The 21,325-nt window shown below is 55.2% G+C and overlaps 1 protein-coding gene across 10 annotated transcripts; it reads left to right on the top strand.

Moving 5' to 3' along the window:
* Window positions 1–7,729: 7,729 nt before the first annotated feature.
* DPF1 (double PHD fingers 1) lies at window positions 7,730–20,896 on the top strand. 10 transcript variants are annotated; one of them, XM_081217848.1, is made up of 12 exons: window positions 7,730–7,836; window positions 13,390–13,550; window positions 13,625–13,732; window positions 15,132–15,259; window positions 15,536–15,625; window positions 16,016–16,094; window positions 16,292–16,423; window positions 17,320–17,370; window positions 17,463–17,582; window positions 18,683–18,795; window positions 19,540–19,651; window positions 19,782–20,896. In XM_081217848.1, the coding sequence occupies exons 1-12, from the start codon at window positions 7,805–7,807 to the stop codon at window positions 19,850–19,852; spliced, it is 1,197 nt and encodes a 398-aa protein (XP_081073974.1). In that variant the 5' UTR covers window positions 7,730–7,804; the 3' UTR covers window positions 19,853–20,896. The 10 variants fall into 10 exon arrangements, with proteins under 10 accessions (XP_081073974.1, XP_081073981.1, XP_081073982.1 ...); XM_081217855.1 differs by having other exon boundaries at window positions 7,751–7,836; window positions 19,570–19,651; XM_081217852.1 differs by lacking the exon at window positions 7,730–7,836 and adding an exon at window positions 11,887–11,981 and having other exon boundaries at window positions 19,570–19,651.
* The last annotated feature ends 429 nt before the right edge of the window (window positions 20,897–21,325 follow it).

The raw sequence follows: 21,325 nt of genomic DNA, 5'->3' as shown, positions 1-21,325 counted from the left end.
GCAATGAGTTTCCTCTGTAACCATCTGGATTTTATGCTTTTATAAATTTGATTCTGAAAAGGGCCCCATGGGTTTTGCTAGATGCTCAGGCACATACAGGTCTCCGGCATGCAAAAGCTTAAAACAACACTTGCTAACAGGCCCTTTGTCTTTAATGCCAATTATTTGTTGAAAAACCCAGGTCATGCAACCCTATTTTTAAAAAAAGTTAATTAATTAATTTATTTTTGGCTGCGTTTGGATCTTCGTTGCTGCGCACGGGCTTTCTCTAGTTGCAGCGAGCAGAGGCTACTCTTTGTTGCGATGGGCGGGCTTCTCACTGCGGTGGCTTCTCTTGTTGTAGAGCACGGGCTCTAGGAGCACAGGCTTCAGTAATTGTGGTGCACGGGTTCAGTAGTTGTGGCGCACGGGCTTAGTTGCTCTGGAGCATGTGGGATCTTCCCGGACCAGGGATCGAACCCGTGTCCCCTGCCCTGGCAGGTGGATTCTTAACCACTGCGCCACCAGGGAAGTCACCCACACTTTCTTCTATTAACTTTATAGATTTACCTTTCACATGTGGGTCTTTGATGGAGCTGGAGCTGCAGATGTCGTTCCCAGAGGTGACCGCCCATCCAGTAGAACCCAAGTCCCCTTTTCCAGTTAGGGATGCCTCCTGAGAGGGGACAGGGTGGGTGCTGGGGTCACTATGGCCGTGGGGATCACGGTCTCTTACATTTTCCACCTGGCTCGCCACTCACTCCTAACACAATCCTCACATCCAGGTAGATGCTCCTTCGACCTCCCCCAGCCTCCCCACGCCCCCACCACCTCTCTGCCAGGGATCTGGTCCTCTGCCCAACCCCGGCCCCTCCAGCCACCTTGGCCCTCGTCATGCCCATGCCCGATAAACACAGCCCCTCCAATCTCAGTTTCATGCCTCCCGCTCTCTATCCGCCTTCTCCTCTCTCTCAACTCCCTCCCTCCAGTCCTCCAACCCTGACAGGACCTACGGCTCCATCGATCCCCCTCCCCTTTCACTGTCCTTCAGCCCTGCAAGTCTGTGGTCACTCACCAGAGTGGCTCCCTTGGATCCCCCCTCAACTCCCTCTCTTTATTACTCTCACTTGGGAAACCCCCAATCTGGCTAAATCAAACTTGGCCTCTACTCCATGCCTCTGTCCTATTCTAAGAGCTCAAAACTTTGAGTTCCTGACCGGCCCCTCAAGGGGTCTTCAGTGCATCCTCTCTCTTTTCCCCCATCTCTGCTCCCAGCTCATTTCACTGAAGCCATAGGAGAGAATGTCCTCAGTCCCCCACCTCCTGGCGTCTGCTCCACACGTCTTCTCCTCCTCCTGATACGGATCAAGCCTCACTAAGGCTGACCCTCCACTTGGGGACTCGCTTGTTTCCTCTTGTCTCCATCACTGCTCCAGCAATGCTCCCCTCTCCCCTGCATGGTCACTTTCCTGCTCACCTTCCTGCTCATTCCCGCTGGCATACAGATGTATTGTAACTCCTCCCACCTTAAAACAAAACAGAAGACAAAACTCTTTGACCTCCCCCAGCCACAGCCCTGTTTCTTGGCTCCCCTTTACAGCAAAATTTCTCACCAGAGATGTCTCCAATTCTCCAATTCTCTTCTGCACTCTTTCCAATCAAATGTTCACATTCTACTCGTCCTCCATCCCCTGCTCCATGGAAGAGCACTTGTCAGGGTCCCCCTGGCGCTAATCTAAGTCACATTTCAGTTGTCGTCTTACTTGACCCATCAGCCGTCATCATTCCCTGTCTCCTTTGCTCCTGAGACATCGGCCGTCCTCTCCCGGTCTTCTCTAGCCTCCCTGCCGGCTCCCTCTCCATGTCCCCACTGGTTCCTCCTTACCTTCTGGATCTGGTACTGATGGTCACCTCTAGGTCTCCACCTTGGTCCTCTTCTCTCCCTGGAGAGCTCATCCAGTCTCACTTTATGCACCCAAATTTCTCTCTTTAACCCAACCTCTGGACTTACCCAGCAGCCCCCCTTGGATGCCCGACATGCATCTCAAACTCAAGGCTTCTGCTTCTGAAGCTGAGCTCCTGGGCTCACCCAAACCTTCCCCTCTGGCTCCAGCCCCATCTCGGTGCTGGTGCCGCCATCCCTCCAGCTGCTCAGGCCACGGGCCTTTGAGTCCTCCTTGACACTCCACAGACTCTTTCCCTCGTGCTCCATAAATTATCCATCTGCAAATTCTGCCCACTCTGCTGTAGTAGGCAGAATAATGGCGCCCCAAAGCTACCGGTTCTAATCCCTTATAAGGAAAAGAGTCTTTGCAGATGGGATGAAGTTAAGGACCTTGAGATGGGAAGAATATCTTGGATTATCCAGGTGGGCCCTAAATACCATCACTTATAAGTATCCTTATAGGACAAAAGCAGAGGGAGAGAAGCACACACAGAGGAGGAGGTGATGTGAAGACGGAACCTTGAAGATTGGAGTGATGAGACCACAAGCCGAGGAGCATCAGCAGCCACCAGAAGCTGGAAGAGGCAAAGAATGGATATTCCCTTACAGCCTCCAGAGGGAGTGTGGCCCTGCTGACAGTCACCTTGATTTCAACTCAGTGATACTGATTTCTGACTTCTGGCCTCCAGAACTGTGAGAGCATACATTTCTGGGGGCTTTTTGTTTTGTTTTGTTTTAAAATTTTTATTGGAGTATAGTTGATTTAAAATGTTGTGTTAGTTTCTACTGTACAGCAAAGTGAATCAGTTATACATACACATGTATCTACTCCTTTTTATATTCTTTTCCCATATAGGCCATTAAGAGTATTGAATAGAGTTCCCTGTGCTATACAGTAGGTCCTTATTAGTTATCTATTTTATACATAGTAGTGTGTATATGTCAATCCCAATCTCCCAATTTTTCCCTGCCCCCCCTTTCCCCCTGCTAAACATAAGTTTGTTTTCTACATCTGTGACTCTATTTCTGTTTTGTAAATTTTTTCATTTGTACCATTTTTTTTAATCCACATATAAGTGATATCATATGATATTTGTTTTTCCCTCTCTGACTTCACTCAGTATGGCAATCTCTAGGTCCATCCACGTTGCTGCAAATGACATTATTTCGTTCTTTTTTATGGCTGAGTAATATTTCATTGTATATATGTACCACATCTTCTTTATCCATGTCTCTGTAGAATTTCTGTTGTTTTAAGCTGACAAGTTCATGGTCATTTGTTACAGCAGCCGCATTCTGTTGCCTCTCGTCACCTTCTTGCCCCGATCCTGGCCCCATCCTCCCACCCCGGCCATCTCAGCCCCCTCCCAGGTCTCCCGCCTCCTACCTTGTCCCCACAGTCTGGTCCACACTTGCAGCCATGAGGATCTTTCTAAAACAGAAGGAGATGGGGACTTCCCTGGTGCTTCAGTGGTTAAGAATCTGCCTTCCAATGCAGGGGATGCAGGTTCGATCCCTGGTCCCACATGCCATGGGACAACTAAGCCCGCATGCCACAACTAGAGAGAAGCCCATACACCACATGCTGCAACGAAGATCCCGTGTGCTGCAACTAAGACCCAATGCAGCCAAATAAATAAATATTTAAAAAAAACAAAACAGAAGATCATGCTGAAAACGATCCACTGTCTCCCCCCTACCCTCAGAATCAAACCCAAACTCCTTACCCTAGGTTTTATGGTCCTACCTGACATGATCTCACCTTATTCCTGGTCTCAGGATTGTTGTGAGGGTCACCTGAGTGTACACGTTAGCTCAGTGCCCAGCAGAGGTAAAGGGTGCCCATCAGGGCAGCACAGAGGGTGCTTTGGGTCAGCAAACCTGAGTCCAAGTCCAGACTTTGTGATTTCTTTGTGATCTCCAGGCAGGGACCACACCTCTCTGGGCTCTTGAGATTATGTATGTAAAACCCTCAGCCCGGGAGTGGCACACAGTAGGTGTTCAGCCACAGGAACTGATGATGTGAGGATCACAGATAATATTTATTGTGTGCTAAAGTGTGCCAAGCACTAAGGGCTCTACATGGACCCAAAGCATCCTCACCACGAACCTGTGAGGTTGGAACCATTACTCCCATTTTGCAGATGAGAAAACCAAAGTACCAAAAAGTTCCAGCAGAGCTACTGGGGAAATAGGAAGGTGGTCTGCAGAGCCCACACTCCACCACCGACTCTAAGGCCTCTGTTGCAAACCCATACCCTCACCCCTCCCCACCTGAGAGCTTGAGAACCATCCCTTCAATTGCATTTTGTTTCTTCTTTCTGCTTTTGTGCCCAAACACAAACCATGATTCTCAGGGCTTTGCAGTCATTAGAAAGACTTGGGGGCTGCCTTCTGAGACCTGGGATTCTGGGATCTGCCTTCAGGGACCCTGGATCCCTGGGACTGGGGGGCGGGAGGGTGGGTAGGGATGGTATTTTCATGGAGGGCCGGAGCAGATTCTGACACAGGAAGTCAGCAACCCCCCTCAGAGTAGCACAGGGAGGTGGCCTGTGATTTAGCTTCTGAGTGAGACCGGGGTTCAAACCCCAGCTCTCCCTGCCATGATAGGTGGGGACTTTTGGCGAGGGTATTGCCTCTATGAGCCCAAGTTGCCTTGTCTGACTCTGAGGTGGAGAATCCTGCTTCCTAAGTGCGGTTTGTATAATAGTGACATAAGACCTGTAAAAAGCTCAGGAGCCGTCTTGACACACAGGAGGAGCTAAGTCAATGGGACCTTATGTATTGTTGTTATTATTATTAATTGTTATTGTTGTTGCCCTGGTATTGTGTGGCCACCTCCCCCCAGCCTCACATCCTCTGTACCTCAGTATCCTCATCTGGGTAGGAGACTTCTGAGGGTCATGTCTGAACACCCCAAGGGCAGCTTAGGGGAGGGCTGTATCCTCTGAAGAATAGCGGGGAAGAGAGGGATCAGGGGGGCTTAGCAAGTGTCTCCCTTGGAGGCCCAAGCTGGGCCCTCAGGGGTCTGGGACAGAGAGGGTCTATTGATTCCACAGGAGCCTCTGGGGGGAGGGACTCAGACCGTGGTGACCAGGTCCTGGGCAGGGTCTGAAGCTCATAGTGGGGGCACCAGTGTCTCCACTGGCTGGTCCCAGTGGCCCCACAATGTCCCTCCAGGATCCGAGGCTTGACCAACAGTCTGTCTGGACAAAGACTGAGGCCACAGTGCCCTCTGGTGGCCAAACCTTTGCATTCCAGGTTAGGAGAGAACAAACGTTGGGAATTGTTTGTTCCCAAGACCCTGGGTGACAGGTAGATCAGACCTCAGAGCCCCAAGAGGTCAGAACAGGGACTTGCCCTGTGTCTGGAGAGGTCAGGGGGTCAGGACTTGAAAAGACTCTCCTGGAACTTCCTTCAAGGAGCCCTCCCTGACCCCCAGGCTGGGTTAGGAGCCTCCTTTGGGCTCCCATAGCCCCGAGTACCACCTCTATCCCAGCCCTGCCGTCTGCCCTGGCTTCCTCCACCCTTGGCTGTCATTGTGTGGTGGTGGGTCTTTTCCCCACTGGACTGTGAGCTTACGGCTCTGCCTGGGGCAGAGCCATCAGACACATCATTGCTGTGTCCCCAGCATGCCCACACAGGGCTGGGGACAATGATAATCTATAGAAATGAGTGAATATGCCTCTTAACCTCTTCCTTCTCTTTGCCTTGAAGCTTTAGCTCCAGACCCTCTGCTGGGAAGGTTTCCTTTATACAACACCCCCACCCCACCCCACCGAGTCCTCTTCAGATGGTCCAAGTGTGGGGGAGGGCACAGCCTGGAGCCCACATGACCCTCTCTCCCTGCTGCTTGCACTCTGCAGAGCCAGACAATGGGGAGAGACATGGAGGATAATGACTAATTGATTCATTTATTTATTCAACAAATAATTGTTGAGCACCTGCTATTTTTCAGGCCCTGTTCTAAGCACTGGGGAGACAGCAGTGGAACGAACAACAATCTCTGCCTCATAGAGCTGGTAGTCAAAGGAGTGGAGATAGACAATCAAGTAACTAAATAGGCCTACAACATGGTGATGAGTTATGGTAAGTGTTGGGAGAAGGAGAAAGCTTTTAAGAGGACAGAGAGATTCTGGGGGATGCCATCTTAGCTGAGGTTGTCTCTGAGAAGGTGACATTCAGAAACCTGAATAAAGTGAGAGTTGGAGACATGCAGCTGTCTGGGGAGGAGCATTCTAGGAAGTGAGAACAGCAAGTGCAAAGGTCCTGTGGCCGAAGTGGGACTGGAAGGTTCCAGGAACAGGGAGGAGGCCAGTGCGGCTGGAGCAAAGTTAGCCAAGGGAAGGAAGAAGGGCGATGAGATCAGAAGTGTGATGCGGGTTGGGAGCGGGTTTGAGTAGGGCCTAGAGGGCATAGTAGAGACTTCGAATTTTATTCTAAGTGTGAAAGAAGGGACTTCCCTGGTGGTGCAGTGGTTAAGACTCTGTGCTCCCAATGCAGGGGACCCGGGTTTGATCCCTGGTCAGGGAACTAGATCTCCCATGTATGCCGCAACTAAGAATTCTCATGTCACCACTGAAGAGCCCTCGAGCTGCAACTAAGCAGCCCGCCTGCTGCAACTAAGAACCAGAGCAACCAAATAAATCAATAAATATTTTTTTTAAAAGTGTGAAAGAAGCCACTGGAGGTTTTGAGCCGGAGCGCATTGTGATGCCAGCTGTTTTAAGCAGCTCACTCTGGCTGCCCTGGAGAGAATAGAAATGGACTGTCCAGGGGGGGAGCAAAAGGGGAGCAGTACCAGGATGGAGGCTGTGAAGGGAGAAGAGTGGGTGGACTCTGTATCTATTTTGTGAATGTGGAGATAACAGCATTTGCTGATGGGTTTGGGGTGTGGGTGAAAATGAAGAGTCAAGGATGACTGATTGCACTTAGAACAAAATCCGTTTTCTTTGTAATGGCCTACAAGGCCCTACATGATCTGGATCCTTGCTGTCTCCCTAATATTGTCTCCCTCCCTGCCTCCCCCCACTCACTCTGCTCATTACACTAGCTTTCCCACTGATCTTTGAACTTGCCAAGCTTTTCCTCCTTCCCCTCCCATTGCATGGTGGCAGCTTCTCGGGTCTCAGCTCAAATGTCACCTCCTCAGAGCAGCCACTTTCTTTATAATACTTATCACTCTCTAAAATGATAAGTTTATTTGTTTGTTTATCATCTTTTTTCCTCCACTGAAAGGTCAGCTCCTTGAGGACAGCAACTTTGCCTGTTGGTCACGCTGTATCCCCAGTGTCTAGAAGAGTGCCTGGCACATAGCAGGCACTTAATAAATGAACAAAGGCATTGATTAACCCCTGTGCTTGTTTACAGACCGGCTTACACAGAAGAGACACCCAGACAAGTAGGCAAAGGCAAGAATACACGACAGACCCTGGGGTCATCCACACACCCAGGGGAGACCCAGAAGCCAGGCACCACCTTCTGCGCGCCCGCGGTGCCTGGAGGATGGAGAGCCCGAGGTGGGGATGGAGCACCTCCAGGGAGGGGAAAGGATGCTTTGGGGCGATCCCAGCCCCGCCCTGTATCCCCAGTAGCCAATGGGCGTGCGGTCCTCCCGACGCCCCCTGGGACGTGTAGTCCGGACAGGGGCGCCCTCGGGCGCCGCCGAGCGCCCCTAAACTCCACGTCCCGTCGTGCGCCGGGAGGTGAGGGGATTGGCCGAGCCCCGCCCCCTGCCCGCCCCGCTCCGCTCGCGCCGCAGCCCCAAGAATGAATGAAATCGTAGCGCGCTGGGCGGCAGAGCGGGCGGCGCAGGCCGGGCTGGGCCCGCGCGCGGCGGCAGCGGCGCCCCGGGCCGGAGGCGGCCCAGCCGAGCGGGCCATGGCCACCGCCATTCAGAACCCGCTCAAGTCGTGAGTGTCCCCGCCGTCCACGTCCCTCCATCCCGCCCCCTACCCGAACCCTTCCCCCGCCCTCGCTGGGGAGGGGGACGCCGTGGGCGGATCGCAGTTGAATGTGGGCCCCCAGCTTGCCCCCCCCTCCCCTGGGGGGGCCGCCACCCCCTGTCGCCCCCTGGGGCTGGGGGCGGGAGCCCCTCGGGGGTCGCGGGGGCGCCTCTTCTTTGTCGCTGTCAGTGAAGGAATGTGGCGCGAGCTGGGGGGTGGCGGAGGCCGTTTCCCCACCCAGAGTGGGGGTAGGGGCTTCCCTCTCCTCCTCCTCCCTCTCTCCTCCTCAGAGTCTCTGGGGGCGCCGGGCCTGCCCCTGCATGGGGCTGGGAGTACGTACGCCTAAGTCCAGACCTCAGTCTCCGGGGTCTCCACCACCCTTTCCCCTCATCAAAGCATCTTTCTCTCTTTCCCCCCCTCTATCTCGGGGACTTCGGTCCGCGCGGCCGCAGGGTGGGAGCTTAGACGTCGGGGGTCCCCGATTAGATCCCTACTGTTTTCCTTCCCGGGTCTTCGGGACCTAAAGCCCCGACGCCCCGTTCAGCTTAGACCGTGGGAGCCCTCCCTCTCTCCTCCCGTACACATCTAACGAGAGCATCTCTCATCCCCTTGGGGACTAGATGCCTCGGGAGAGGGTGCTGGGAGCGCCCTCAGCTTCCGGGGATTCCCTCCCTTAATCCCTGTCCGCGTCCCTCCTCCGAGTGTTAGCTTCCTCCCGGGCCCAGTGGCTGGGATCCTGGACGCCTGGGTTCAAACCTAGCTCTCTTCCAGCCCTCACCTCGCCTAGACATCCCTCGCTCTCTCCACCTCTCTTCTTCCCTCTCTTTCCATCTCTCTCGCTCCCTCCTCGGGATCCCGAACTCCTGGGTCCCAGCGCTCCCCACCCCCCTTCCCCAGGCGGTGACAGCGGACTGGGAGTGACAGGCGCGCGGCCGCTCCCGCTCTCCCTCCCGGGTTGTCGTGCGCGGCACTCCCCTCCCCCTCCTCCCCGGCCTGGTGGGGAGGAGGCGGAGGGCGAACGCCCGCGGCGCCGCACAAAGGGGCCTGGGCGACCTCCCCCACCCTTCCCCCAACCCCTGGCACCCGCCACCTTGACCTTGAGCAACTTGTGCCGGGGGGTTGAGGTGGGGGGAGGGGCCCGGGGGCGCCCCCCCCATCCCCCGCCCCCGCCCTCCAGAAAGGCTGTGCCAGGTGGCCGGACCGAAGGCGCCCAGTAGCTTCTGGTTTCACGTGGTGGGGAGGAGATGCGAGAGGAGGGGGCCGGACCTTAAAGGCACGCGCCAACAAGTGTGGCTTTGCGGTAGGCAAAGGGGGCTTGGAGGGCGTGTACGGAGCTGGGATCAGTGTGAAATGGTATGTAACGGTGACAACACTTCTGCTTCCCTCTCACTCTAAGTCTTCCACACAGACTTGTCTCCCCTATGAGGGACACCCTCAAAGTGGCTGGGACGGGGTTCCTGTGCAGGTTGGTGGATCTATAGGTATCCAGACATCCTCACTCTGACCCTGGCCCAGACCTCTTGGAGGAGGTATAGGGCAGCCATTGCAGGGACCTGAAGGCCAGAGTAAGCTTGGGGGTGGGAGTGCCAGCACCCTTCTTTGCTCTCACCTTCCTAGGGGTCTGCAGGGGTGAGGGCAGGGACTGGCTGCTGAGATAATGCGAGTCAAATCCCCTTGGGAGTGGGAGGTGGAGGGTGCAGCTCTCAGTTCTGACTGCCTGCATCATTCAAACCCCGTCTTGAGCACTAATTTCCTGCCTGCCCCCCACCCCCGGCCCCAAGCCTCAGTGTTACCACCTGTGAATTGGGGAATCATAACAGCTCTTATTACCTCATGGTGCTTCTGTGATGTTTGTAAAGCACTTGGTACTGAGCCTGACACTGACTGAATGTAGTGATTATTATTGGTAGTATCAATATTGATTTCATTTGTGGTCCAGTTTCCACACAGGGCACTGGGGGATGGGGATGGGAGGATTGTTTGGGCAGGGGAGCTCAAGTGTGGGAGAGGGGTCTCTGACGGTGACTAGGGGTAAGGAAGGGAAGGGAGACCCCTCTCCAAATGTCAGCTGTGGGTCAAATTGTGCTGGTGGACAAGGGCGTCCAGGGAGGTGATGGAGTGGTCTACACTCAGGCTCCAAGCTGACCAAAACTGATGCAAAGGTTCTGGGGTGGGGCAGGAGTGAGCGGGGTGTCTGAGGCTAGAGGTGTGGGGAGAAAGTGTAAGGGCATATTGGAAGATCTGTGAGGGTGGTGGAAGGTGAGAGAGGAAGGTGGCAAGGGCGCTCTGAGCTGAGCTGGACGGTTGGGAGGAGCGGGGCAGGGCTTACTATGGCTGAGATATGGGGTGGCCACTGTAGGAACCTGGAGGCCAGAGTGAGTGTGAGGACTTACTCCCCTTGCCATCTGCTCTAGGCCAGATGTGAAGCAGAGACCCACTCCCTGCTGTTTGGGCTCGGGAAGGGGGAGGTCAAGGCCTTACCTGGGGGAGATGGGGAAGAGCCTGTAGAAGGGGTCTAAGACTAGAGGGGTGTGTGTGTATGTGTGTGTGTGTGTGTGTCCAGAAGTGACCATGAGTGTGGAAGACACTGAGGGGGGTCTCTCTCACCAGGGGGTAGGTGGGGATGTCGAGTGACAAAAGAAGAGGTGAAGGCTCTTATGCCTCTTCTGTCTGCTGGAGAGCCCCCTGGTGGACAATGACATTGGTGGGCGTTTTCATCCTTGCAAGGGCTCAAACTTGAACACGAACTTTGGATGAGGGCCAGGGGTTGGGGTGGGGGGGGTGTTCCAGGTGTGTGTGCATGGGACTTGGTGATTGTTGTGACTCGGTAGGTCAGCTCCCTCTCTGGGCATCCCTTAGGGTAGAGTCAGTGTGGGTGACAGTGGGAGAAAGGAGGTGACCACTTGGGTACAGACATCTGGGTGAGTGAATCCTTCTCTTAGTCCCACCTTCAAACAGCCACCAGGAGCTGAGGGCATGTGACTTCACCTCCTCATCTGGAAAATGGGGGTAATGATAATATCACCCCGGAGGGTCAGGATGAGGATCAATTGACTTAATCTCTGTTAAAGAACTGTGCCTGGCACATGGTGGCTACTCAGTATATTTCTATTCAACAAATATTTATTAAGCATCTATTATGTGCCCAGCATTATTCTTTCTAATAATGGTTAGCTATCACCATTTTACATCTTAGTACATATCAGGTCCTCTTTGTGGAATGAATGAATTTATTGAACACCTACTACTTGCCAGGTACCTTTTGAAACACTTTACCCATGCTTACTTATTTAATCCTCACAATAATCCAATGAGCCATCATCTGCATTTTACAGATGAGGAAACTGAGGCCAGAAAGGTTACGTCATTTGCCCAAGGTCACATGGCCACCAAGTGGCAGAGCCAGGATTTGAACCCAGGAGATGTGGCTTTATCTCCTAACTAGCACAGCTGCTGTCAGGCCTGGGAAGGGGTTGAGTAGGGCGGGGTCCTTGTGCGAGAGACAGCTCCGAGGGGGACGGAGAGGATTCTCCCGAGCTAGGAGGGACTAGGGGGAGGGGGAGGTGTCAGTGAGCCACGCGTTGGTGGGACGTTCGTGTGGGCACCTGTAAGGTGTCTCTAAGTCTCCTGGCACTGAAGTGTTTGTGTGAGTGTAAATGTATGTGAGTCTGTGCGAAGGTGTGGGAGAGGGAGTGTGCGTGAGTCTGCGTGGGACGCTGTGAGTATACGTGTGAATGTGTGTGTAAGCTGCCGCGTGTGGGTGTGTGCGAGTCCAGGTGTGCATGGGTGAGTGTAGGCCCATGTGTGAGACTCAAGAGGTGTGCATGAGTGAGCGCGCGGGAGTGGCTGTACGTGCCACCGGCCCCACCTCTGACACGCTTCTCTGCGGGGTCCCGCCAGCCCCGGGCGGGGAACTACCACTCCCGGCATGGCCTGGGTGGGCCCACCCCGCCACCCTGATTGGCTGTGGTCCCGGTGCTCCCGCCCCCCGGGAATGAATGGATGGGCGGCCTCAGCGCCCGCCCGAGCGCTGGGAGGACCGGCCCGGCGGGGACCTGCTGGGGGCAGGACCCTGGGAGCAAGATGGCCACGGTCATCCCCGGCCCCCTGAGGTGCTGCGGGCCGGCGGGAGGCAAGGGAGGGCGCGCGAGCGGGTCTGCGCGGGCGTGTGTGTGTGTGTGTGCGGCGGCTGGGGGTGGGGCCGATGGGGTGTCTGGGGGGCTGTCACCGTGGGCCGGGCTGCGCGGGGTTGCGAATGTGTGTGACTGTGGGTCTCTGGCAAGAACCGTGTCCGACGCGCTGCTCCTGGAGGAGCGCGGAGTAGGGGGAACTCGGAGCCCTATTGGCGCCCTCTTCGGGAAAGGGGGTCATGTCCCGCCCTGCGACCCCCGGGGTTGGGGAGAGGGTGAAATGGCCAGGGGGTCCGAGGGCCTTGGTAAACTTGAGTGAAGCCCACACTACCTTTGTCTTGGGTTGTGGAGTGTGTGTCACTTGTTCGGGTTCTGGGTTTTTTTTGGATATGTGTGTGGATATGTATTTAATTTCTTTCACATTCTACACTAGGTGTCTTTGGATATTTTGGTCTTTGAGTGTGTGTACATATCCTTTGAAACTCTGCATCATTTATGTTCTGTGTCTTTGGATATGTAGGTATGCATGTATTTATGTGCAAATTTTTGTGTGACTGTGGGTGGATTTGTCTGTTTCTATGTTGTGTATGTGTGTATCTTTGTGTGTTTGAGTATGTGGTATTTTAGATGTTGGTTTCTATATTGTGTATCTTCGTGAATGTGTGTGTGTATCCTGTGTGAATCTGTGTGATTTCTTTGTATAGTGTATCTGGATTGTGTGTGTGTGTGTGTGTGTGATTTGTTTGTGTTGTGTCTTTGGATATGTGTGTAAGTGCATATGTGGGTGGTTTGTTTTTAACATTTTTTCTTTTTTAACATTTGTGTATCTGTGTGTGTCTACGGATGGATGAGTAAGTGGATGTGTCTGTGTGTCATCTGTTTGCATGTTGTGTGTCTTTGTGTGGGTGATTGTATTGTGTGTCTTTGGATATGTGATATATATTTGTGCATGTATATGTGTGTGATCTGTCTGCTTCTACACTATGGGACTTGAGATACTTGTGTTTTTCAGTAGATATTTGTGTGAGCACATATGTGAGATGTGTCTGTTTCTCCTTTGTGAGTCTTGGGATATGTCTCTCTTTGTGTGTGAATCCTGTGTGACTATGTGCGATTTGTTTGTGTTGTGTATTTGGATATGTGCCTGTATGGATGGGTCCCGGTGTATTTTTATCTGTTTCTATACTGTGTGTATCCACTCCTTGGCTCAAGGCCTGCGTGAGTCCCGGGTTGGGGGCTCCTGGGTCCAGGAGCGACGACAGCGGGGAGAGGTGAGGTTGGAGGAGTCGGCCCACCCATTCCCCACGGGCGGTCTGGGGGAGGGGTGCCGGGCGACCCGGTGCGCCTGCCCTTGCTGACAGCCGCCCGCCCGCCCACCCGCCCCTCGCAGCCTAGGCGAGGACTTCTACCGAGAAGCCATCGAGCACTGCCGCAGCTACAACGCGCGCCTGTGCGCCGAGCGCAGCCTGCGCCTGCCGTTCCTCGACTCGCAGACCGGCGTGGCCCAGAACAACTGCTACATCTGGATGGAGAAGACCCACCGCGGCCCGGGTACGGCTGGGAAGTTGGGGGCGGGGCGGGGCGTTGGCTTCGCGGCCGCGTTCTTACCGCCCTTCTCACTCCAGGTTTGGCCCCGGGACAGATTTACACGTACCCCGCCCGCTGTTGGAGAAAGAAACGGAGACTCAACATCCTGGAAGACCCCAGACTCCGGCCCTGCGAGTACAAGATTGGTGGGTGAAGCTCCGTCCTGTGCCTTCGGTGGCCCCCATGGGTGCCCACAGCACACGCTGATAAGTGTGTGGTGATGCTGGTGTGCATCTGATCATTCGCCTTTATTTCCCTCCTAGCCAGTGTCTGAGTGGCTGGCTGTGTCTGCCCTTGTGTGTCTGGGTGTCGTCCAGAGATTCTCCAGTTTTCCCTGAGTGACTGAGCTTTGGACTGTATCTTATCCTACTTGGGCCCAGGCGTATTTCAGGACAGAGTGGTATCTGTTATGTGTGTCCAGTCTTTGTATCTCTTCCCTTGTGAGCTGGGATGTATCAGAGTATCTGATTGTATTGCTTCCTGTGGATGTCTGAGTGTGTCTGGATGTATCAGAGTGTCAGGTTGTAACTCTTTCCCTTTGTAATAGAGTGTATCTCAGTGTCTGTGTCTTTTTTCAGATGTTTCCAAGTGTGTTAGAAGGTTTGTTTCCTCTTGTGTGGGGCTGGTCTATCAGAGTGTCCAGCGGTTCCTGATGTGGGTGTATCAGGGGGTCCAGTTCTCTCTTCCTTTGAGCGCCAGATGCTTTGGAATGTCTGGGAGAATCTCTTCCCTGAGTGTCTGTCTGGTGTATTAGATGTATTTCTGCGCGTGTGTGCTGCTCCATGAGTGTCTGGTTTTATCATTGAATGTGTCCAGTACCATTAGAGTCACTGGCTGTTTCTCTTCCCCTGTCCAGGTATATCCAAGGATCTGTGTGGGTCCAGGTGTATTGGAGGGACTGTCTCTATCTCCTGTGTGTATGTGTATCCACCTGAGTGACTCTCTCTAGGTGTGTCTCTATCTCCCCTAAGTATGTTCAGGTGTTTGGTAGGGTCTGGCCGTGTCTTCCCCATGTGGTCTGGGTATATCTGGTGGTCTAATGTTCTCTTTTGTAGTGTTGCTGGGTGTGCCAGTATACCCAAGGGTCTGGATATGCCTCCACCATGTGTGTGGGTATATCTGAGTGTCTGGGTGTACCTCTTCCTTTGTGTGTCTGGCTGTCTCAGATGACCTGTATGTATCTCCCCTGTGTATGTCCATGTGTGTCCTGTTTGAGTGTCTGCTCTCTCCAGGTGTGAGGGTCTGGGTGGGGTCTCCTACATGTATGTATGCAGTTATATAGGAGGGTCTGGCCATGTCTCCCCTTGAGTGTGTCCAAGTGGCTCTGAGGGTCTGGCTGTGTCTTCCCCAGGGTCTGGGCGTCCTTGGAAAGGATGTATGGAAGTATTGTTGGAAGGGTGTACGGTTGAATCTTTGAGTCTATTGCTGGTTGAGTGTGGGAAAGCCTCTTCCCTCTAGCAAAGAGCATGATTCTCCAATCTGGGCAGTTTGAGGAGTCGTCCAGGGACAAGTTCTCCACTTGACACCCTCCTCCCTTTTCCCCAGACTGTGAGGCGCCATTGAAGAAGGAGGGCGGCCTCCCAGAAGGGCCGGTCCTTGAGGCTCTACTGTGTGCTGAGACAGGGGAGAAGAAGATAGAGCTGAAGGAGGAGGAGACCATTATGGACTGCCAGGTAGGATCCCCCCACCCCCCCACCAGGGGCCACAGCTGCCCTCTCACCCCTGTCTCCTGCCCCGGCCCATCCTGTTCCTGCTCTGAAATCTCCCCTGGCTCCCTAGGGCCTTTGGGTATCCTAAGTCTCTATTCTTCCACATGTCATCTCTTTTTTGGAAGACCTCCTGACTTGTCCTGACACCCCCAGTCTCCGGTCTGCCCAGAGCCACCCCACCCACAAAGCAGAACAATACCCCATTTTCTTAACTCCAATATCCCCTCTCCTGGTGCCCAGAAACAGCAGCTGCTGGAGTTTCCACATGATCTTGAAGTGGAAGACTTGGAGGATGACATTCCCAGGAGGAAGAACAGGGCCAAAGGAAAGGTATCACTCCAAAGTTTCTCTCCATCACTCCTCCATTCAATGCAGATCCCATTTATTATGTACAATGTTCAGACCCTGCCCCAGTTTGACCTCATTTAATCCCCAGAGCAGCCTGAAGGGATAGGGGATTTTTATACCCATTTTACAGATGAGGAAATTGAGGCTTGGGTCTATTAAAGCATTTGCGAAACAGAGATTGTACAGTGGGTTAGAACTAGCTTCATACCTGTGTCACGGATGAGGAAACTGAACCTTGGAGAGATCAAGGGAGTTACTCAAGGCCCACAGCTAGGAAGTGGCAGAGCTGCAATTTGACTTTCAGGCCCAAATGATGAAAATTCTTTTAGTTCCCTCCCTTTCTTGGCCCCTCACTCATGACTTTTCCCCTAGGCATATGGCATCGGGGGTCTCCGGAAACGCCAGGACACCGCTTCCCTGGAGGACCGAGACAAGCCGTATGTCTGTGATAGTGAGTCTTTCTGAAGAGGGGGGAAGAGAGAGAGAGTGGGGCCCAGAGACCTCTCCCCTCCTGGCCCCCTCCCTTCTGTTCTGGACCCTGGTTGGGGGATGCTCAGGCCTCTGGCAGAGGGTGGAGGTGTGATCCTGGAGGCCAGGGCAGAGGCGGACTGGGAGGGCTGACCGGCCCCCTTCCTGCTCACTCTCCAGTCTGTGGGAAACGGTATAAGAACCGGCCAGGGCTCAGCTACCACTACACCCACACCCACCTGGCTGAGGAGGAGGGGGAGGAGAACGCCGAACGCCACGCCCTGCCCTTCCACCGGAAAAACAACCATAAACGTGAGCAGGCGGGCAGGGCGTGGGGTGGTGAGGGGCCCTGGGAGTGGGGGCTAAGGAGCCTGGGAGGGAGGGGGCACATTAGACATTTCTGGAAAATCTCCAGCTCAGCGGTCCCCTCCCCCCACCAACCATGGGGGATGCTGGCTCTGAGGTTGTCATGGCAACCAACCATCTCTCCCTCGCTCCTGGCCGGGCGTAATATTTCTGGGTCTGATTTATTGTTTCAATTAGAGCTTGGGGAGGGGGGGTGATAGATGACTCCCCTCCCTCCTTGCCTCCCTTTCTCCCTTCTCTGCTAAGCTTTGGCCGAGGGGCAGGGTCCGTGGCCTGGGAACACTTGGCGACCGCCCATGCCAATCCGGTGCCAACCCTGACAGCTGAGGGATGGGGGAAGGCTTGGGGGGAGGCTCTGCCCGTGGAAAAATCATCTTTCCACCCACCCCTCGGTGGGAGAGGGCAGTCTCTTCATCCCATCCCCACCACACACTGAGGCACCTCTGTGTTCAGAATTTTCCTTCCGAATGTCTGTTTCCATACCAGATCTCCGCCAGTGGTGTCCACCTAATTTTTATTTAGCCGGGGCTTAGTTGGGGGGACTGTCTGGTAGAAGTGTGCATGGGCAGGGAAGCAGGGGGCTCTTCCTAAAGCTACATCTGCCAAGTTTTTACCTAATAAAGAGGATGTATCAGTTGTCCTCAAAGAGTTGGGGGGGTCTTGATGAGAATTATTTGGGCTCCCCCAACTCTCTTTTGCTACTGGCCACAGCTTGGGGTAGCTGCTCCCTCTCCCCACCTCCTCCATGCCTGGAGAAGGGGTCCACCCCTGGGGCTGAGGCTGGGGGCAGGGTGGAGCCTTGCCTATGGTGAGAGCCCCTCTTTCTGTCCCCCCATCCCCAGAGTTTTACAAAGAATTGGCCTGGGTCCCTGAGGCACAGAGGAAACACACAGGTAGGGACGCCTCCCTCCGCCCCTACTTCTGCAGCAGCCTTTGACTGAGTGTCCCTGCCTGCCCATGCCAACCCTTGCCTGCTCTCTTTCAGCCAAGAAGGCGCCTGATGGCACTGTCATCCCCAATGGCTACTGTGACTTCTGCCTGGGTGGCTCCAAGAAGACAGGGTGTCCCGAGGACCTCATCTCCTGTGCCGACTGTGGGCGATCAGGTGATGCCCCCACCTGAGACTTCTGGGGACCGCGTGGAGAGGACTCCAGGAGTCCAGATATGGAGGAGAGAAGGCAGAGGAGAGGACTGGTGGAGGGGATGCAGAGCATCCCAGGGGCACTGAGGATAAACAGCTGACTCAACTGCTGAGGATTGTGGGAAACTGAGTGGGGTCAGGGAGGCTCTGGGAACAATAGGATGTGGTTGTCATGGCATTGTGGGTACCGGCATGTGCTTATCCGGCATGGGGAACAGTGAAAGATGGTTGCCAAAACATCGTGGGTAGTGGGCTGTGATAGTGAGTAATGGATTGCCACTGCCTGGGTGCTGTGGCTCACAGAGGGTGCTTGCCATGCCATGGAGTTGTGGTTAACAGACTGTGGTTTCCCAAGGTGGGCTTGTGGGTAATAGACGGTGGTTGCCTCAGCACGGTGGCTAATGAATTGTAGTTGTCATGGTATTATGGGTAGTGAAATATGGTTGTCATGGCGATTGGGTGTAGTGGAAGGTGGTGGTCATGGCCTGGGGTAGTGGCTGTGCATCTGTGCTGGGGTGGTGGGTTGACCAGTGGGTTAGCACCCTGCACAGTCATGTTGGTAACAGTGTGGTTGCTGGGGCATCGTGTGTAATGGGCTTGGGTTGCAGGGAACCAGGGTGTGGGGACCCCTCTGTGGAAGGCGGTTGCCATGGCATCGTGGCTGGGAGACTGTGGTTGCCACGTACTGCGGTTAATGGAATGGAACCGGTTGGCCATTCTGCTGTGGGTAATGGAATGTGGCTGCCTCAGCATGGTGGTTAACAGAATGTGGCTGCCCCGGTGCTGTGGGTGGTAGAAAGTGGTTGCCACAGCACCGTGGGTAATGGAATGCGGTTGCCATGGTGTCCTGGGGAGCAGAGTGTGGTTGCCATGGTGGCTGGGTAAGAGGCTGGTGGCCAGGGCAGCATTGCCTGCAGGACAGGCTCTGGGCACCGTGGGCTGGGTGGGGTCGGGCTGTGGGCCTTGTGAGCTAGGGATGGGGGCTGAGCCATTGCTTCCCCGGGGGTCAGCAGCCACCAGGGGCACGATGACCCCTAACCGCATCCCTGCCCCTTGGCCCCCAGGACACCCCTCGTGTTTACAGTTCACGGTGAACATGACGGCAGCTGTGCGGACCTACCGCTGGCAGTGCATCGAGTGCAAGTCCTGCAGCCTGTGTGGCACCTCGGAGAACGACGTGAGTGCCCACGCGCCCCCTTCCCCGGGACATGCCCCCAAGCGGCCTCCTTCCCCTGGAGCCCCCTCCCTGGTGAACACCAGTAACCTGTATTATGATTATTGTTAATGTCCATTAATTGAGCCCGGCACTTAATTCTCTTCACTCTCTGACTCCTTCCAACTGCCCTGAGGTAGGTGATCTTGTTCCCACTCCACAGAGAAGAAACCGAGCTCAGAGAGGGGACTAGACTTGCCCAAGGTCACCCAGCCAGGAAAATGGTACGGCTGGGACCTGAACCCACGTCCATGGCTTCCAGACCATCTCCGTGTCATTTTAAGTGTTCCACAGAGTCCTATAAAACCTAACCTACAGGGCCTCCCTGGTGGCGCAGTGGTTGAGAGTCCGCCTGCCGATGCAGGGGATACGGGTTCGTGCCCCGGTCCGGGAGGATCCCATATGCCGCAGAGCGGCTGGGCCCGTGAGCCATGGCCGCTGAGCCTGCGCATCCGGAGCCTGTGCTCCGCAACGGGAGAGGCCACAACAGTGAGAGGCCCGCGTACTGCAAAAAAAAAAAAAAAAAAACCTAACCTACAAACTGCAAACTGACCGTCCTCAGGGGTGTTTTGCTCGTCCGCCCAGCAGGGTTTTGTAAAGATGACCTTCTCAGAGCCCTTTGTCTTGCAAGGGACTGCCTCCCCCAGCCCCTTTGACCTGGCCCCTGCCCCCGCCCCCCACCCCGGTTTCTGGTGCCCGTGCCCCCAGGGTGCCAGCTGGGCGGGTCTCACCTCCCAGGACCAGCTGCTGTTTTGTGATGACTGCGATCGGGGTTACCACATGTACTGCCTGAGTCCTCCCATGGCGGAGCCCCCGGAAGGTGAGAGGAGGGCAGGACACGGGGGTGGGGTGCTGGACAGTGGTCTTCCTGCTGTCCGCTGGGTGGAAGGGGGTCGGGGCAGCTCTGCCCAGACCTGAGCCTAACTCCCTGTCCTCCGGCCGCGCCACAGGGAGCTGGAGTTGTCACCTCTGTCTTCGGCACCTGAAAGAGAAGGCCTCTGCCTACATCACCCTCACCTAGGCCTGGCTCTGGCTCACCTGGACCTCTGGGGTGATGCTTGCCTACCTGCCTCTTGGAGCTCCTCCAGTCTCTCCCCATCCTTAATGCCCCACATTGGAAGGGGCCGGGGGGCGGGGGGAGCCTGAGAGGGGGCTGGGCCACCCCTCCCCTCTGTGCAAGTGGAATGTTTGCCCTGTGGGTTGGTGGGCCCAGCAGGGTCCTCTCCCTTCCTCCCTCCTGCCTCACCCCTTCGCAAATGGGCACCAGGGGCTCCTGCTCCCCTCAAAGCCATACCCCGCCTCTGGGCGGGCACGAGGGGTGGTGGATGCCAGCTGGGGGCACGGACAAAGCCTTTTTCTAAAGAAAAAGTCAAAAAGTTAAAAAAAAAAGAAATTAATATATAACAAAGAGTCCTATAAGGTCTGGCTGGGTGGAGGGGGCACTGCTGAGCGCATCTACTGGGCACCAGTCTACGCCAGTTTCCTGCCTGGCGGCTCCTCCCCCACCCCAGTCCCTGGAGTTGCAGCTCTCCCACCTCCCCACCCAAGGTGGGCACCATTCCCCCCTCGTGCCCAGGGCAGGTGGGTGTGGTGTCCACCCCCCGCCCTCTCTTGGTGCCCACTGTGGATACTGCATGATGTGAACCACGGTTTTGAACTCCGTTCCTGCTCCCTCCCCGAGAGCCCCGCCCCGAGCCCACTCTGTGCCTGCCTTGGCAAGGCGGGCCCCTGCCCAGCGCCTGCTGGAATGAGAAGCACAGACTCTGCAACGGACTAGATTTTCCTCCTCCCCCCGCCCCGATTCCCTACCGGCCAGGCCGGGCTGCCCCCTGCCACCCTCGCTGGCCATTTTCGGGTCGCGAGGGGGCGTGGTTGTTTCTTGTGGTTGTGTGTGTTTGTTGTTCGGGTTTTAAAAAAAAAGGGAAATTGAGACTGCAAGTGGGGGAGGTGGTGGGTTTGGGGGGTCTCCCCCAATCCAGGCGTGTCCCCCCTTGTAAACGAGTCTCCTTTATTGCCTGCCTCTGCTGTGAATTAACTTGTTCCGTGTATTAAACTGGGCCTGACCCCTCTGCCCACGTCGTCTGCCTCGTTCTCCAGGCTGGTTTGGGGCGTCACCAAGAAGGGGAGATGGGGCCTCACTGGGGGAGAAGCAACCGAGGTTAACAGCTGGAGCTGGCCCTACGTCCATCTCCCTCCAGCTCCCCTCTGCACCCCGCCTTTCTCTGGCTTTGTCCCAGTTCCTCCCTGCCTCGCTGGAAAGGAGAAGGGGGGGGATGGGGTGGAGGGGCTCCCACCCAGCCAGCTGTGGTTGCCCTGGCAACGGACTGCTGCAGCTGCAATGGGGAAGCAGTGAGGAGGGAGGCGGGAAGCTGGGGACTGGGGGAAGGGAAGGGATGGAAAGATGAAGACTGGGGGCTGGCCCCTCCCCTCGGGGCTGTGGTAGGGATCAGGGGCGCCTCATCCTACACCCAGACATCACCTGGAGCTCCCTATC

The sequence above is a fragment of the Mesoplodon bidens genome (genome assembly GCF_964165515.1).
Source record: "Mesoplodon bidens genome assembly, chromosome: 18".
NCBI classification, from domain to species: Eukaryota; Metazoa; Chordata; class Mammalia; order Artiodactyla; family Ziphiidae; genus Mesoplodon; species Mesoplodon bidens.
Note: the sequence above shows the minus strand (reverse complement) of the source record. Positions and strands in the feature narration are given on the sequence as shown.

Coding starts and splice junctions, on each gene's coding strand:
- DPF1 (XM_081217851.1), top strand. CDS start 13,152: ATGGGTCCCGGTGTATTTTTATCTGTTTCTATACTGTGTGTATCCACT. Junction 15,260..15,535: donor AGACCATTATGGACTGCCAG/GTAGGATCCCCC, acceptor CCTGGTGCCCAG/AAACAGCAGCTGCTGGAGTT. Junction 18,796..19,569: donor GTGGCACCTCGGAGAACGAC/GTGAGTGCCCAC, acceptor CTCACCTCCCAG/GACCAGCTGCTGTTTTGTGA.